General features: G+C 50.7%; 1 protein-coding gene across 2 annotated transcripts in view; it reads right to left on the bottom strand.

The window, feature by feature from the left end:
* The window catches only part of PIK3R5 (phosphoinositide-3-kinase regulatory subunit 5), a 61,246-nt gene that overhangs the window by 22,925 nt on the left and 20,214 nt on the right, over positions 1–18,107 (bottom strand). For both annotated transcript variants that reach the window (XM_050908359.1, XM_050908360.1), the window contains exon 2: positions 3,442–3,551. In XM_050908359.1, coding sequence (XP_050764316.1) covers positions 3,442–3,538 — 97 coding nt within the window. In that variant the 5' untranslated portion in view covers positions 3,539–3,551. The remainder of the gene's footprint in view (positions 1–3,441; positions 3,552–18,107) is intronic.

Below are 18,107 nucleotides of genomic sequence, written 5' to 3'. Positions count from 1 at the left end.
ACGCAGTTGGAGGGGTGAAAAGCAGCCATCTCCGTTTCCTCCCTCCCCCAGACCCGCTCCCACCATTTCCACTACGTTCTCACCAGAATAAGGTGGTTTTCTCCAAGGGACTGCCCAGACGATGGGCTGACTCGCATCACTTTGTAAGTAGCGGGGGTTGGAGGTGCCTGAAGCACAGGGGACAGCAAAAGCCCCGCCATCACAGCATCCCCTCGGGATGCATCCTGCGCCACACAGCGGTCCAACCTGCAGCTTCCATATCCAAGCAGCTGCTTAGAGCCCCCTGAGCAGGGCACAGCGGCACCTCCCAGGGCTGGAGCCACCCCAAGCACTTCCACCCAGCCTGGGCAGGGATTTCAGCAAGAAAACCCACCACAAGCCTGGAGAAATCAGTTCAAAGGTTAATATTTGCAAGGTTTAGTAACCAGCGCACCTTAATTCTGCACTTAGAGCTGGAAGTATTTCAGACATTGCATTTCGCCACTTGGTGACTAAGCTGGAGGATCCCCACACCAGACTTCTGTTCATTCCTCATGAGGGTACTTAGATGACTGCAACTGAGCAGGATCTTAAGTTTCTTTTCGTTATTGCTGAGCAGACCGAACTCCCTGGGTGCCACATGAGATGTATCATCAAACACTCCTCTCCTCCTCCAGCTCACCAGTGACCTTCATCCATCCTCCCTCAGCAGCATCCTTCATCCTCTCCGACTCACGTGCAGCCCCATGGCAGAGACACAACAGCTCCTTCCCATCCCTGGGGCCTTTCAGGCACTGGGCTGCCCTACAGCGTCTCCAGCAGCTCCCCATCCACTGCGATCCTCCAGCCCCTCTCACACCTCTGACTCCCCAGTACGGCATCCCCGGCACCGCCAGCAGCCAGACCCAAGCCCAGCACTCTCCTCCACCAAAGGCTCCCCGTTGCACGGCTCACCAGCAAGAAATGAAATATTTTTCTTCCTTTAGCACACTCTGATTTGACTATCATCTCTCTCCAGCAACACAGAGGAAGGCAAACTCTCTGAAGAGGGTCCCCACGAGGAAAAGGAGGTTGTCTTTCCTAGCACTCTTCTAACAGGTTTTTTTGTGAGTCAGAGACAATTAATTTTAATTTGGTTCCTCCAATAAATGCTGCAGTTCAGGAGAGATTTTCTGTTTAGACCCCAGAGCCGACCACAGGCTCATCCAGGGTATAAAACTGTGATGGCCAAAGCACTGACGCTTCTCCTCTTTGCTGACTTCACAGAACTCAGCTATTCCTCGCTTGTGCGGGGGGGAAACAACGCATCGGAAGTGATTACTCACCCACTCTGGAGCAACCTCCTGTAAAATTATCATGTAAAAATAAAGCATTAAATAATTTTAAAATGAACAAAATTCTAGCACGATCTCAGCCCAAAAAGCTGCGACGTGGTGCGTGGTATTTTGGTGTACGGAAATGGTAAAAAGAGGGGAAAGCAAATAAATTGGGAAATAGAAGTGATATAAGAAGTTAAAACCGAGAAAGGAGAAGGCTACGGCACAGTTAAGAACAAGATGGAGGGATTCATTGACTAGATGAGGAACAGAGCCCTGCCATAAATAACAGCCTGGATCTGACACAGGACGGCAATAATTAAACTGTTGCTTGTAACACAGGGAAGGCAGAAGAATGTGAAAACATTTCTGCTCTGTTTTTGAAAAGAACTAGGATACACTGTCAAGAGGTGTAGGTACATCTGTGCATTATGCTCTGTTTTCCCTAAATCGTATGTGTTACTGCAATAATGAAATACTTCCTACTCTGACTGCAAGGGAGTAGGATGTGAAACAGCAGCTTTTCAAAGCAAACATGGTAAAAGTCAGCAGGGCTGGACAGCCCACATGGAAGAGCACTCAAGGCGTTGGCCAAGAAGCGCTGCCCCGAGGGCTCTCCAGAAGCGGTACCCTGGGGCCGGGGCACAGCAAAGCTATTAACACCACATCCACCAACTGCGGAAACGGGGTTTGCCGGCCGCAGGTCACGCTGAAGATTTTTGGCAACAGCACAAATGCTTGTGATGAAAGGGAACTTTCCGATGTGTAAAACGCCTGAGATTGTCTCAGGAATGCCAGGTCATTCTGCCAAACCCCACAAAACCCACATGAAGAGGTCTGAAAGCCAGCAGGCGGAGAGATGGGGGAAAATCATTAGAAATGAGGAATCACTGGGCAGCACAGCTGCTTCCAACAGAGCCCACCACCACCCAACCCCTGCCCCATACAGTCTGGTCTTTGCTAATAAGCCGGAAAAATTATGAAGTCGTTTTTTAAAGGCTACCCTAACACAAACACCAGCGCTGAGGGGCTGGGATTAGAGAAGGGCAGAGTTTGAGAGTGACACAGGAATTGATTAATTATAATTACAGGAAGAGGTGAGTTATGCAGCACACAATGAATTGCTTGGCGAGATGGACTCCTTTGGACATGTGCTGTAACGGTGCCAAACGTGAGGTCGTGCTTCCAGGAACCAGGAATGTAGGTCACACTTCAGGGCCTGTTTCCCAGAACGCGGGGACACCGAAAGGACCCAGGAGTCCTGGTCACAACTGCACGAACCAAGACCCAGGGTGCTGCTACAGCATGGGTAGCTGGCATCACTCCAGCCGGTGTGAGGAAACGGGCACGATGAAAGGGATTACTCCAGTATTTGGCAGCAGGTAGGATACCATTTGCATCTCTTTGTTGACTTACAGGTAAACAGAAGAGCAGAGAGGGTTGAAAGAACTGCACAGACAAGAGGAAATCTGAATTTGACAGCCCCCCAAATTCATTTCATTTCTTTCATCCACAAGAGGATTTGGAAGTGATTTAATTGAAGCCTACAAGTGCAAGTATAAGGAAGAGAGGTCAAAATGACATTGAAAAATTACTTCTGCTCATTGCTGCTCTGCCCTCCCCACCGCCATCCCAAACCCCTTTGCAGCCCTCTGAACATGGCTCACATCTTTATGGCCACCATGGTATCTGATCTAGATTTAAATAAAGTCGATAACAATATCTCCACACTTGCTTCTGACAATGCGGCAGAGATTACACCATAGGTTTTGAGAACTATATGCATCAAAGCAAAGCAAGGCTGGCTGATTACACAAAGGAGTCTTTCCTCATGGTGAACGAAGACGACTCTGCTCTCCAGCTCATGCATGGACAACTGGCAAGATGCACGACTTCTCTGCTGAGTCTTTACAAATGTAAGACCTAACATGACTTGTTCAGCGTCTTGGTACATCTTCCTACTGCAACAAGAGGCTCAGGAAGACTGACTAGGTTGGATCCCACCTCTAACTTTGAACACTGGAAGGGAGACAAGGCCTCCACACCTCCAGTAGCACCAAGCAGCTCTCTCTTACCCAGATACCCAGGTAGGTCAGCAGATCATGCAGAGACAGAAGAACAAGCTCGTGGTTAACAGGTCACCTACCAGCCCATCTGCTGGAGACAGCATCTCTGCTAAGCCCGTGTAGACATCTTTCCAGTGCGTGGTAGATCCTGTCCTCTGTGCACGTGGTGTGCTGCATTTTAATTCATCTCCTAAAGAGAAAGAAGGAAGAAAGTTAGTATACTGGGCCCTTAGTTAATTGCAAGGAAGAGAGCACTGCAACACTTCTACTGTAGTGCAGACAAGATGCTCCTGGTGAAACACCACACCGTTACTGCCTCCTGTCACTCTTGCCAACCCCAAAGCCGACAATGCACCCCGCTCTGCTAGCTGTCATCTTCCCCTCTGCTCCCCCAATCCCTCCCAACCTTGGCAAAGAAAAGGAGGCGCACACATCCATGACCTGATCACACGAGGCTGTGGGGCCAAGGCACCCTCCCCCTGACCTGCTGCAGGCATATTTGTCTTCTCACAACTTCCGTCTGTGGGACGGATCAAGTCTTGCTCATGTGTTTGTGGCAAGGAGGTAATCTTGGGTTAGCCTCCATCGAAGATAACACTGCAAGAGATTACAGCTGCAGCACCTTGCAATGGGCTTGGATGGGAATCATAGAACAGCCCAGGCTGGAAGGGATCTCAAAAGATCATCTGGGCCAACCTGGGAAAAGTGACAGCAGAGCCCAAGCTCCTACTCCTTGCGTTAGGCATGGATTGTCCTTGACAGCTCTAGCGTCTGCTGGCGATGGACACAAACCCACTCCCAAGTGCCAACCTTGTACCAGCCAGGAAAGCCTCCGGCATTGTCACCTTCCTGCCACACAGCCAACATGAAGAAAAGGTGCATGTGCCCTTGTGGCAATTCAGGAAAATACAGAGGGGACCTCAGCCCCAACATCCGAGGACATTGTGAAACTGCGGATTGCACGCGTGGCTGCAACCTTTTCACAACACGGGTCTGTGCATCTCACCTCTCCTCCATGGCTCAGGGTGCAAACCTAAACCTTGGGCTGTCAGATATTGTGCTGGGCGGAGGAAGAATTTATCCCATCTAATTCATATGCATCTGTCTGGGACACCATGAAAATAAAAGCAACTTGCCCAGAAGGTTTACTGCTCAGATCTGCCCCGACGGTGAGCAATCAAGGAGGTGCCCAGGCAGAGATTTCTTCCTCCCCTGCAGTGCCAGCCCTGGGGCAGGCATCTCTCCTCTCCCAAAGCACAGAGATGGGTCCATCCCACAGACTCTTTGCTTCTTGGTTAGAGGCAACACAAATGCACAAAAATAATCCATGAAGAAGAAATAAAACCTGCCCATACTACAAAAACTACTTGCCAAGGAGGCCTTTGCTTTCATCCTGGACAGCACGTTCCTGTACCTATGCCATACACTCATGTAGTTCCCAAAGCTACCCCAAAATGCTGGAGTCTCTGCTTATTTGGTGAATATTTGATGCTCAGTATTCAGCGGCGGCTGCGCCCATTAGAGCTCCCCGCCTCCACCCTGGCAGGAGCAAAAGCCGCTGTGATCTCGGCAGAGGCTCCACCCGGTCCCCCCAGCTTGGTGCACTCAGCACGGCCACCTCCACCCACACTTAATTCCCAGCAATTCTCCCAAAAGGGCTCAGTAAAGCCATGCCCAGCTGCTGGGGCTCCCCAAGAGCCGAGGGAGCGGCGAGGCTGGCTCCAGCCCTGCCACTCGGTCCTTCTGACGCTAGAGAGAAGCCACCAATGGCTCCAAACAGGTGAAAGCAAGCACGCAACAAGGAACCACTGACCTGCCAAATGCAAGCTCTCTCCTTTACCCCAAAGAGGCTCATGGGCTCCTGCCTCTTGTGTCCGCTGCCACAGCCTGTTATTACGGTCTTCACCAAAAGTTTTATCCATCCACAGTGCGTGCGCGAGGAACGCCCAAGAAACACTCTGCAGCAGCGGTGAGGGCTGAATGAGTGGGGAATCTGCACATCAGCACCTTAGTCATGACTTGTGGCAAGAGGAAAGCAGTGACTAAGAGCACAGCATGACTCATAAGCACCCTTTACAACACCCAGCTCACAAAAATACACCTCCCCGCACGTCAGCTTGTTTTAGAGTGCAGCTCGGTCCTCGGAGGGGAACACGCTCCTCACTGCATGCTCGGGGCAAGCCCCGCACTGGCCCAGCCATCCCCTTCCCAATCCCTCTCGTATCCCAGCACAGAACAGGCAGGGAATTGAAGGACAAAACGTGACAAAGATATTACCATAACTTTCAAACCACAAAACACAATCTTTTTTTTTTTTTTTTTCTTCTCCCCTGGTGTGCTACGGACCACACACGAATCTAAACCTCTTCTCCCAAGGCAGTGCTTATGGAAGCATTTTTCATGGGAGAGGACTCAGTTTGTTCACCACAACTGAGCAGAAACTTTTCAACCTCTTCTGTTTATTCCCCAAACTCTCCCTTCCTTCCCACCCACGCTGAGCAAAATGACAAGGCAGGGGACAGTTCTGGAGGACGTAATCAGACTTTCCAAGGAGCTCTGTTAAGCATCTCAAGAACCCTAAGAAAAACAAGTGTTGAGGTTAAGGTTTTTAATCAATGCTTTGCAATGGTTTATGAGGGTGTTGAGCAATTCTGTGAAAAAAAAAATATCTGTCCCTTCATCATCTCCCTCCAGCTGGACTCCCAGTAGCAGAGCTGCTAAACCAAGAGCTGCTTTTGCAAAACCGCAAGGTGCAAGGTATTTGGAGCGGGTGGAAGGGACGGTGCAGTCTCTGTGCGGTGAATTGCCTGCGGGCACATTTCACAACGCACCCAGGGGGAATGCTGCAAGCAGTCGTGCTCCGGCAACCCTTCGGGGACACCCTCGTCACGGAGGCTGACTGCTGCTCTGCACATTTCCAAGCAGAACAACATGCTGCAAAAGATGTGGGTTTCCCTGCCTTCTCCCCAGGTGTCAATAACACTTTCAAGAGAGAGCACAACCACCACCCAGGGAAGAGAGAAGGGTTTTGATAGACCAATTGAGACAAAATAGCAGGGAGGATAACAAGAGACCTTCCGACATCAGATTGTCACAGCTCTCCTGACAGCAGCTTTGCAAACAACGCAACGTGGTGCCCACGCATCTGTTCAGCCCCTATGCGAAGCACCTAGAGATATTGCTCCTAGGAGGCAGGAACAGAGGGGACACCACAGCAGTTGTGGGGAACATCCTCAGGCAAAGACTGAGTATGACCCTTGGACAAGGCATTAACCACCTCTCTTCAGAGAGCGTATTGCGTATGGAAAAGTGTGGCCAGATTGACTGCCACTCCTGCTCTGCACAGTCTTAGCAAGAGCTGAGCAAAGCAAGCAGAAGGGCTTTATCCCCTCACACCTCGCTCATGCATTGGACCCCAGCCCTACAAAATCAAGCTATGGGACTTCAAGCCCTGGATGTTCTCTAAGATGAGACTGGTTTCCCTTCTCCAGTAACTTTGCACCTTAAAAACAGCCTCCAAACACCATACAGTCACCATTTAAGAGGCAGAGAAGCCAATGTTTGGAAAAGTTAAGCAATTTTTCTGCTGTCCTACAGCGACTCATGGCACAGCTGGGAGCAGAAGGCAAATCTCCAGCTCTCCAGGCATGTTCCTTACCCTCCATGCCATCCTCCTGCCACCTGCAGTATCAGCACAGTCAGAAAGGACTGGACTTCTTGCAAGAAGATAGCTAGATCTTACCTAGAGTCCCCATCGCCTCACACCGCTCTGGCCCATGCACGTAGCTGACCAACCAAGATAAACATCTACCATCGCACGTCCCAAGAAACACCTTCCTCTCTGTCTCTCCCACGCAGGACGGCTGCTCACCATCAGCGGGGTGCATCTGCAGACCGCCCCGATGGAGGCAGCAAGAGGAACTGACAGAGACCGAGAGGGGAACCGGGAACCCGGGAACCACAACCGCACCGATCAGGGCGCAGGGAGGCAGCCAGCTCGCAAACAGCTCCAGGACAAGGCAGGCAGAGAGCAAGGCTTGCTCTCGTTAACATTACATCATGTCGGTAATGTTACAGCACTCTCAGCCACAGCAGTGACAACGTTTAAGCCCTCTGGTTTTAAGAATCCCATATCCTGAGGGAAACCCATTTGCCTAGAGGTTTTGCCCTGTTTTCGACAAATGGCCAACAATTAGCAGCGTCATGGCCACGGGGCAAAGTTGAACCTACCCTGTCAGAAGGCCTGATTGCCCAAAAGGCACTTGATAATTTTCTAACAAGACAAAAAAAATAATGATTAAACTGAGTGAGAAAAGGCATAGCACACCAAAGCTCAGTTTGGAAAGTATCTTAAGAGTGAAATTGTCTCAGCACCTTGCATGAATGCAAGGTCTTTGGAGAATTTCCATCTGAGATTGCTTAGTTAGAAGTCTTCATTCATCTCTGTCACAGTTAAAAAGACAGAGAAATTACAATGTTCCTGTTAATTAACATCAAACAGATAAACATTTATCCCTTGGTGGAAAGTGGGAATTTGCTGATAATTGTTTTTAGATTTTCACTTGTTGTCCTGCTTTGAGGCATAAGGTTTGCAAAAATCCCAAAGTTTTCAAAGAATATAAAAAAACCAACAACAACAAAAAAGAATATATTTTCCTGCTGGGCTGCGAAGCCTGAGGCCACGGGGAGCCCTCAGGCTGTCACACCTCCATGACAGGGGCTTTCCACTCAGCTGGGACAGACTGTGTGGTTCCCCCACTTGCCTTCACCGCCCTGGGACTTTTCCCTGTCACGGCTTTTCTCTTGCTCAGTATCAGAGCAAAGGAGAACACCTCAACTCCTTCATGCCCAGGATGATGCTCCCCCAGGAGCAGAAGGTCCCTCTGCACACAGCAGCCAAGTCGAGGAGACGACTGAGGCCATTAGCAGTTCCCACATGGTCGGGACAGGGCACATGAGAAGCCGAATCGGGGGTCACACAGGCTTTTCTGCAAGCAGAAGAACTTTTCTTGTATTAAGGTCCACAGGAGTCCTATCTCCAACATCCCAAGGACTTCTCTGATCTCCTCCTGTAGTGGTGGAGCCCAGGACAACCACCATTAGATGGGAAGAGAGGGAAAGAGCTCAAAGATCAAGTCCAAAGTCAGTGTTCCCAAATAAAGTAGTGAAGAGAATTAGACCGCCCCTTCCCGGGACACCGGCCACCTCCGATCCAACCAGCAGGGCAAATCCCTGCCCACCCACCCCAGCCAGCATCCTGCCCTGCTGTAATCCACTCCTCCTAAGAGAGAAAACCCAGGCAGCCACGTAATAAGCTGAGATTTCCCCTTCCACAATAGCAAATCCCAGCAGCATCTCCTCGAGACACCCGTGGGCAGGAGAGGACCTGGCTGAAAGTCCTCTACCTTCCCAGAGGGGACCCTGCAGCAGGGAAGCAAGGCACCGCTCCACCAGCACCGGAGAAAGCCCCCAGGTACCTTCAAGGCAGGATAACGCCCTTTCCTGCCCCGATTGTTCTGAGGCTGCTGGCTGAGCATCCCAGGCAGGAAACGGGAGAGGAAAAACAAGCCCCTTCGCCCATGGGATCAGATCGTGAACACGCTACCCAGGTTTGCTGGCAACCGCAACGGGTGGAGGGACACGGACTGCCTCGCAGAGACGGTAACTCACAGCTTAGTGCGAGGAGGTGGCCAGTGCTTGGCTCGCTGCTACGGTAAGGCTTAGGGCACTGGGGAGAAAAGGGCAAGAAGCCTGATGAGGCTAAAGAAAAAAGGAGCTTGGGCTGATGCTGCAATAGAAGAAAAACCACTTAATTGGGAATTAAAGCAAATGGATTCTAACTAGAGCTTTTTTCAGGGCAAGATCCTCATACAAGCACCCCAGCAAGGTCATCATCTCCCTTGAGCTACACCTCAGCTTTCTGCCTCCTCCACTTCATCCTCAAAAATGGGCAGTGGGCAACAGGCAGCACAGGAGCTTTGGGAGATGTATCCCCATTGCAGCGGAGGAGCTGGATACGCTGCTGTGCCATGCAGTGGAGCAAGCACACGCGTGGTACCTGCTCCTTCAATGAAAGTGTCTGTTTTTCTTAGATTACAGAAGAAATCTTGGGTTTTAACTATCCTTAGCTTGCAAGATTTTACTGCCTCCTCTACACCCCATATGGGAGCCAAAGATAGAAACTCAGAGCCAAGAGAGGGAGCAGCTGGAGGAAGTCTTTGTAGAGATCGGGGCAACGAGGGGAGGAACCTGCAATTTTTAAGATTCAAACTTCAGCCTTCGTGTGTTTACTACTCAAGTAAGTGCTCTGCAAAGAGCAGGGAGATGAAGGTGATAAGATGTTCATTCAAACCACACAAAGGCAGCGTATCAAAAGATCCAGGAGGCAACTGGTTTGACAAACATCCTTTCAGGGTGCTCGCAAAGGAGCGTGTACCATCCAAACACCCCAGCACCACACGACTTCCTTATAGGGCCTCGGGTTCCTGTCCCGCTGAGCAAGGACGAAAGTTGCTCTTACCCCAAGGAGTAAGAGCACGCCGAGCCATGGCTGCCATGGTGATCTTCGCTCCTTGGTCTGCAAAACCTCACCTCCAGGGAGTCTCCACTCCCGAACCAACAGAGGAACAGGCAGCAGAGAAGCAACATGGAGAATCTTTTCCAAAACACAGCTGGCAAAACCCAGACCAAGCCCTTACTGAATCCTAGCCTTGGAAGAACTGACCAAAACCAATCACCGATGAGGCCATGGAGGGCAAACGCAAGAGAAATTTGCTTAGGTGTCAGCACCCACATCTCTGCAAATCCACCCGTACACCTACTCACCCACCCAAGCTGCATTGGCTTGCCGAGATCATCACCACTACCCCTGCCAGGTAGTGGTACAGGCCTGAGAGCAAGGGATAGGACTGAAAAATTTGTCATTAGGTCTGATTTCTTGAGAAGTCAGTCATAGCAGTGCCTGGGCACTCTGCGGGACTGCCCCCTTTTCTCGTCTATAAAGCGAGGAGCCAAATTACTTGGAACAGGACAGATTACAAACGTGAACCACAGCAAGGTCCCCATGATGCTATCTGCTGTAATTACACATAGCAAAATACAACCAACAGGCAAACAAAAACAGGAAAAAAGATGTTATCCCCCTCTGTTACCTTCCTCCTTTTCTGGGGGTGTGGAGGGAGGAAAGGAAGAGCACACCAGAAATTAAGTATCTTCTTCCAGGACATAAACGAGAATCTGAAACAAAAAGCTGTAATTTAATGCTGTCTGCGCAAGCCCAGCTCAATCACCTTGCACCATCTAGTTTGACAGCGGGCACAGGAGAGGCGTAAGGGCACGTGAACATCTCATTCATGCTCTGCTCCAAGGTGAGACATGAAGACCTCAGCGATGGGTCTCTGAGCAAGGCACACCCAGAGCAGGATTTAAGGGGTAAACAAATCACACAGGCTGTTGGGAAGGGGCAGCAGGACAGGATCACCCAGCATGGGGCCGGAAAGGCAGGCTAAAGGGTGATCAAATGCAACTGGGGCCAATGCTGTGAATATTTACTGCCATCAGGGTACCAATGAATGAACCAGAGCAGAAACAGCTCCAAGGAGCAGTGCAGACTCCGGGGTTTGGTGGTGAGGATCCACAATACAAGTGTGCAGGAAGCAACACATGCCAAGGAGAAGTCATCCAGACAGAAAGGCACTGAGTGGCACATTCGTGGTAAAGACGTCAAGACCAAAGTGGTTTTTCAGAAGACTAAAACCACCAAAAGCTCAGTTGGGCATTGGTTTGAACAAGCAACATAGGAAAGCATTTGGCCTCCTGGACACACACAGGGTGTCTGGGGGGTTCAGCAATCACATCGATACGCAAAACTACAGCCAGGAACGAGCGGCCCTGCTCGTCACTGGCAAACTCCACATTCGAGGTGTCCAGCTACAGGGATGCATCTCTGCTGGGAAAGATGGGACTGTCCGCTGGGAGATCCCACCAGCAATTGATGCAACCTATTTCTTGAACTGCTCTGGAAGAAAGATTTTCACAGCAATTAGCCCCGTACTCCAGGACGGCTGGAGCAGCACACGTAGAAAGTCTTAATGTAACAGATGAGCAATAAGTCATTATATGAACCAGTAACCTTAAAATTGCTGTGGGATTTGCACATAATGCAGGATTCTGAGCAAACTGCAGTATTTGGAAGTGAAATGGGAAAGAGAGGTTTAGACAGTGATTTCATCTTAAAGCGGAAGATAAAACTCATGGCACAAGAAGAAAACCTGCTTCTGGAATAACAATATCCTGTAGCATCTGTGCCTACAGGATAACCGTGCGAAGGGGCGTTACTTCACTACAGGAATGGCACAGGTCATCCCTACATGCTAATAGTAGGAAATGAAGATCTGATTTATTAGTGGTAAATGCTGTCTCGGGAAGAAGAGAGGTACCAGCCTGGCAGCTCCCTTGAGGTAAAGATCTTCAGTGCACAGCAGCACTACGGGACTTGAGTCCTCAAGCAGCAGGGCAATGTTGTTGTCTTGCTGAACTGCAAAGCCTCATTTACACCAGAAAACGTGAGAACTGAAAAGCTTACTAAGACGCAGAGATCGCTCCTTGTTCTCACTGTGTCTGAGAACCGGGCTGAATGAGAGACTCCCACCACAGAGCAGGGAAAGCACCTAACGTGCAACAGCAGTTTTGGAGTCCTTTTAATATCAAACAGTACCTACAGAAGGTAACACAAAAGGGGCAAAGCAGCACCCAGGTTTTACGTCCAAGCTTGGCTGCCTGCTCCCCTCTGGGTGCCGGCCAGGCAGTCCCGCAGTGGGCACAGCAGGTCTGGTGGGGCTGGGGGCCGGTGGGGTTCTTTGCAGCAGTGCAGGAAGGGGGGCTCAGCCCAGCCCCAGAAATCGAAACATGAGATGTGATTCATCTCGCCAAACTGCCGACAGCTAAATTCAGACACCTCTTTGTGAGCTACTTACCTGGGGCTGCTCAGCTTGTGCTGAGGGGTATCTAAGATGGTCACTTGTCTCCTGCCATGACATGCCTGTCCCACTCCACTAAATGCAAGGTGATTAGCTCCAATGCAGTCACCCAGCTCGTGGCTATGCAGAGCTGGACTGGATGAGCCCAGCCATGGACTTAGATCATGAGACGGCTTCTTTGCAGAAAGAAGTCCAAATTAATTCACAATACACATTCACGAAAGAAAATGGCTCTGTGGGAAGGCACAGTGGCCATCATATAGTCCACAGCCAGGGCATAGAGAGCATCCCTAAGCAGCTGACTGTAAGACAGTTTGAAAGTTAAGCCTCACCTAACAACTGCACATCTGTACGGTCACTTCTGCTGCTGCTCCGTCTGTCAGGCTGCTGACCATGGACACAGCCTACCAGCATGCAGCAGAAAGAAATGTCTGTGGTCAGAGGGGAAAGGTCTTCAGCTTAGAAAAGAGCTTAAAAACATACTGCAACCAAAGGATGGAGCATCGTCCAAGCCGTGAGCGGAAAAAAAAAAAAAAAACATTCAGGAGAGGCAGAAATAAGAGAAACTGCTCTGCCATCTTCCTGTAATAAGCAGCCTCTGGTCATCAGTTTTGTGTCTAGTACTTTGCCTGCAACAGCAAACCCACCAAGACAGTGTCTAAGGTGTCATACAACAGCTAAAACCTGGAGATACGGAGCACTGTGCACCCCAGGGCCATGCTGCCAGGCAAAGCTGCAGGCAGGGGAGCCAAGGAGGATAGAAATTATAAATCCAGACAGGGACTCTCCCTAACACAGGGCAAGATTGACTTGTTATTGATCAGCGTGACTTTCCCAGCCTGGCACCACAGGCCACACTGATGCTTTGCCCTCGGGGAAGAGTGAGCACACTGAAAGGGGGAATGCAGCGAGCTGCGAGGCCGTGCTACGAGGCAGGAGCAAGACCGGGGGGAGGGCGAGAAAGGGAGAGGGGAACAGAACAACCACGAACCTCTGCACACACACATGACGTCGGAGCCGGCAGCGCTCAGCATCACATAGCCTCAAGTGACACCACCAAAAAAAAAAAAAAGACACCCTGTGCATAGAAAGCGGGACTGCCGCGGTCATGGGAAGCCGGTTACCCGGGGTGCGGGTCTGCACGGATGCCGCAGCTCTGCCGTGCAAGCAACACCTCTCTGCAGAGCCACAGGAGGAGGAGGAGAGGCTTCCGGAGCCGCTGGGGATAAATATTTTGAACCTTCGGTGAAGTAGGGCAACTGGGTTTGGGGCTGTAGATTCCACAGTACCGGCGCTTTTCAGTGGTAATCGCAAGTGGTTTATCACCCCAGCTCCCTCCGGTACAGCTTTGCTCTGTTCAGCTGGCACTAAGTACCCTCAGCTCAGGGGGTCAGAAGAGAAAGCCAACAGGAAGCTGAGAAATGCCTAAGACATGTGAGCTCCACACAAACACCTCCATCCAAGCCCTTCATGTTGCTGCAAATGGGAATTATTTAATGGGATTCCCCAAATTCCATCCCCAAGATTAGCTGCATTAGAAGCCAGAGCTCAAGGCTAACGCTTATGAGATGAAAACACTGTGAACTCCAAAAAAATAAAACCAAGAGGTGCAAACAAACACCAACTCCTAATTGCAACCGCTTTTTGCTTCGGAGACTCAGAGATAGACGCTCCAGAGAAAGAAAGAAGAAAACAGAAAATATTAGAAGCAGGGTCCTAATGCTGCACACCTTAGCTGTCTTTTGCTCTGGGATCTGCTATCCTTGAGCTGATAAAGTCTCAGACATGTTTTACAGCATCAGGAGCAGGACTCACACCACTTACAGGCAGCCAGCTAGAAGCAAGCCCATATGTGCTCCAGGCATCGGGGACCGGCTGTCAAGGATGCGGCTTTGCCATGTCCCACCTGTGGGCCAGCACGTGGGGTGGCCTTAGGACCACGATAACGGAGATGCTGCTTTAGGGTCAAGTTTTCAGAAGGGCATGCAATGAAAGCAACAAATTAAATCACAGTAGGAGCAAACACAGGGCTGCAAGAAACTTAGCAAAAAGAACAAAATAATCGAAGAAACTGTTTTGAGGCAAGCAAATTCCTCGGTGAATTGGTCTGGATTTCAGCAAAATGCTCAGAGGGTGCGCAAGGCGAGGAGTGGAGAGAAGGGGGTCTCAAGGACTCAGAACGAAACCTTTCGACTCATCATTTCGAAACAGTGTTTGCACTCATCTGACTGTGATTCAAAAAGTAAAAATCAAGCCAGAAAAAAATGAAACTTCTCATTTCTGATCAAATGAGACATTTTCCTCCACACACCAGTGTTTAGGTTCACATTGCAACGAGCAAGCCCCCACCAAGCTGGCTCTCCCTGGGACCAGCATCACACCAGTTTTCAATGACACTGGCTAGGAAAACTGGTACCCAGGCTGGTACCTGCCACCAAGGGTGCTTCTGTGCTGGTTCACCCACCTCCGGCATCCCCGAGGCAGCTGTAACGCCGAGCGCTGACTGCGCTCCTGCACCTCGAGAGCTCACTGGCCATTGCCGCTCAATTCTTCGCCCCCTATGGAAACGCTTGCGGCTTCCTCGGAGCTGAGGCAAGGCATCAACCCCATGGCATGAACAGGCGAAACGTCTTGCCCGGGTCAGAGCGGTGAACGTGGGGCATCCCGGCTGAGCATGCTCAGAGGAAGAAAGCCGGGTGCTCAGCTCACAGCCTGACAATTTTTTTTATGAATGGAAAAGCTTTTCAATCATTTCCCAGCTGGTTTCCCTGCTGGGAAGAGCCAACCGGGAGAGCTGGGCTCCCCTGAGCCCCGCCACTGACTCGCCAGATGGTTGAGAGCAGGAAGGAGCTCAGCTCAGCGCCAGCGGCACCAGAGTATTGTTTATCTGCTGGTTCCTGTTTTTAGTTTTGTCTCTGTTTTCTTTCTTTGTTCTAAAATTGTGTTGCAATGGCGATACCTGGTCTGAATGACATGGGGATTGCTTTGAAGTAAGAACCAGCCCAACGCTTCATGCCGTTGAATTTTCTTATCTAATAAAAGAACAGAGGCCCCAAGCCCAGAGCAAACCATGACCAGATTAACCCCCACACCCTTTGCTTTTAAGCTGAATTGGAGCAGAGATTAACGGCACTCGGCAGCCCCTGGTATGAAGGCACACCCCGTGCATGTCCGATCCTCCCAAATCTGGGGCTGTCAGCAGGGATACATTTCCTGGGATGAAGCGGGGCTGCCACCCACTCTCCATACTGGAAGACCAGTTCAAGTGATGATGGGGCTTGTCACCAGCGTCTGTTTGGGGGTAGGGAGCCGATCAGTAAACTGTCATCCGAGTGCATCCTCATTGCAAAAGGTAACTACAGGGGCGTCGCTGGAGCCGACGCAGGGTCTGCTGCTGATGGGCACCCAAATCCTCCTGCGGTCCCACTTGCCAGGGTTTCCTCCGAGTCTCAAGCGCGAGGCGGATGTGAATGGGCTTCATCAGGAGGATGCTGCTAGGAAGACTTCTTGGTCATGCCCCTCATGGGCTCATCACCAGGGTCGTCCTCCTCTCATCAAGACAAAGGGACAAAGAGTGGTCAAAGAGGTGGCCCATGGGCAACTTGGGGATTTGGTGCTCCTTAGTTTTGGGTCCCAACAGGCCAGAAAAAGCCCTTTAGCTCCCGAAGACAGCAGCACGCCTGAAGGACATGGAGACACAGATGCAACAGACTCCCCCTCGCTTCCCCTGCATTCCCATCGCAGTGCTGACACCCTTGAGCAGAGCCAGCCACATCCCCCTCCCCAGGGGGCCAGGAGGAGGGCTCGGAGCGTTTTGGGCAGGCCCGGCACGGGGCTGAGGCTGACCACACTCTGCGACAGCAGCAGCTCTCAGCTACTGAAAGAGCAAGCCCTCGCAGCCCCAAGCCACAAGCACAGATGGGAGCGAGTTACACTCCAGCTGCAGCTCACAACCACGCGTCCTGCCGCTTGCCGAGGAGGGGCCAGGCTACGACAAGCTCTATTTTTAGCAAACCAGGACTGAGCCCCAAAAAAACATGGAGGCCCAATCGTGCTCCTCTCCATGCAGTCCCTGCCTGGCTCTGAAGACTGACCTTTGTTTCAAGCCTGCGGGTCCCCTGCTTCCATCCTGCACCCTCACGGTATGGGTGCCAGCCTCAAACATCTCCGTTCCCATCATTTTTTCCTCCACTCTCAACTCCGTGCCCGGCAGTCTCCATAGTCCTGCTTGCCACAGGCACCTCCTGGAGCAGTCTCAGATCACAGTGATGCATTAGAGCCCTGCGAGGGGCATGGGTTTGGGCAGAGCCCCTCCGATGGGACATTGGACACAATCCCACTTTATTAGAGAGCTGCAGAAAAACAGCCCCAATGCTTGCATAGCTTTTAGAGTTTAAAAAATTTACAGTTTCCAGGCTGTGCTTGAGAAACCATGTGTCACAGCCCTAAGGCTGAAATACTTGATTCCCAAAGCCCAGATTAGCACCAGCTCCCCCAAAGAGCCACAATCTTTGGGAATTATTCACACTCCATTCCCTCAGCACCAGACTTGGACATTATTTAATGCCCTTATCCTCAAATCACTCCTCCAAGGAAGAAAAACGCACTACTACCCATGCAGTGATGGGGAACCGAGGCTGATAGCGAAAGGCAAAGTGACTTTGCCCAGGTCACCCAGGAAGACTGTGGCAGGACTAGGGCCATGCCAATATCCTGATAGCACCTTAAACCCAGAGCATTTCACCCTCAGAGCTGCTATAAAATCCAGTCACCATATTTATTCTGTGCTTTTCTCGGCTTTTCCACCCTTTCTATTTCATCTGCCACATTCACAGCTCAGGTCACACCTGAATTTAGCTGGTCACTCGGGGACTGTTTCTTGTTTCTGAGAAGTGCCTAGATGGTCTTTTTTGAAAATGTTTTTTTAAAAAAAGAAACAGCACAGGTTCAGCAAAGTGAGGCCACTCTGCTCTGCCAGCACACGGCTTTGGGAGGCTCAGAGCAGACCTGTGCACTTCCCACCCCAGTGCTCCCAGGCTGGCAGCAACCTATTCCCCTTCTCTCTTACCTCCAGGGAGACCTCAAGTTGTTTCTTTGCTTTTAACTTCAAAATGTTAACTCAAAATAACTGTGAGGTTATTTTGACAGACAGAGTTCGAGCTTGTGTCTCACATCTGCCAGCTCCCGGTTCGCCCCTGGGAGGGATCAAAAGACCCAGAGAACTGATCGGGTCACCTCCCTGGGAAGCCCACCTCCCTTTGGGAATATGCTCCACTCTCCAAATTAACTGGGGAGGTGTAAAGAGCTGTCTAATTAGCTAGCCTGACCCCTCTGCCTTTAGCGGACAGGCCAATTAGCAGGCAATTTGCCTCTAGCAGCGGCGGGTCCTTGGTAGATCAACAATTGCTACTTTTCTGGGAGGGCAACTCTCAAGTGGGTTAAGTGTGAATTGCTTTTGGTCACAGCTTTCTGACATTTTGCAGCTATTTCTGCTCTCCTCCCCCAGCTCTTTGCCTACAAATCTCCTTCCAGTAACTGCAGCAGTTCTCTAAACACTGTGATCGTTTTTACAAGCGCAAGTGGTGCTAGCCCCAAATCACCATAGGGTTTTGCTCTTTGTATCAACCAAGGCACAACCCAGCCCAATTTGAAATGAGTTAGCAGGCAGGGTAACAAGATTAGGCAGTACATGTAGCATCCATGGTTGGTTTTGCCTGCAGCCGCCCTCTGATCCCCTAGAGCTGCAGGGGCAAAGCGGTTCCAGGAGC

This window comes from Gymnogyps californianus, chromosome 19, assembly GCF_018139145.2.
Source record: "Gymnogyps californianus isolate 813 chromosome 19, ASM1813914v2, whole genome shotgun sequence".
In the NCBI taxonomy this organism is placed as follows: domain Eukaryota; kingdom Metazoa; phylum Chordata; class Aves; order Accipitriformes; family Cathartidae; genus Gymnogyps; species Gymnogyps californianus.
The sequence above is the reverse complement of the archived record's forward strand: the minus strand, read 5'-3'. Positions and strand labels throughout refer to the sequence as shown.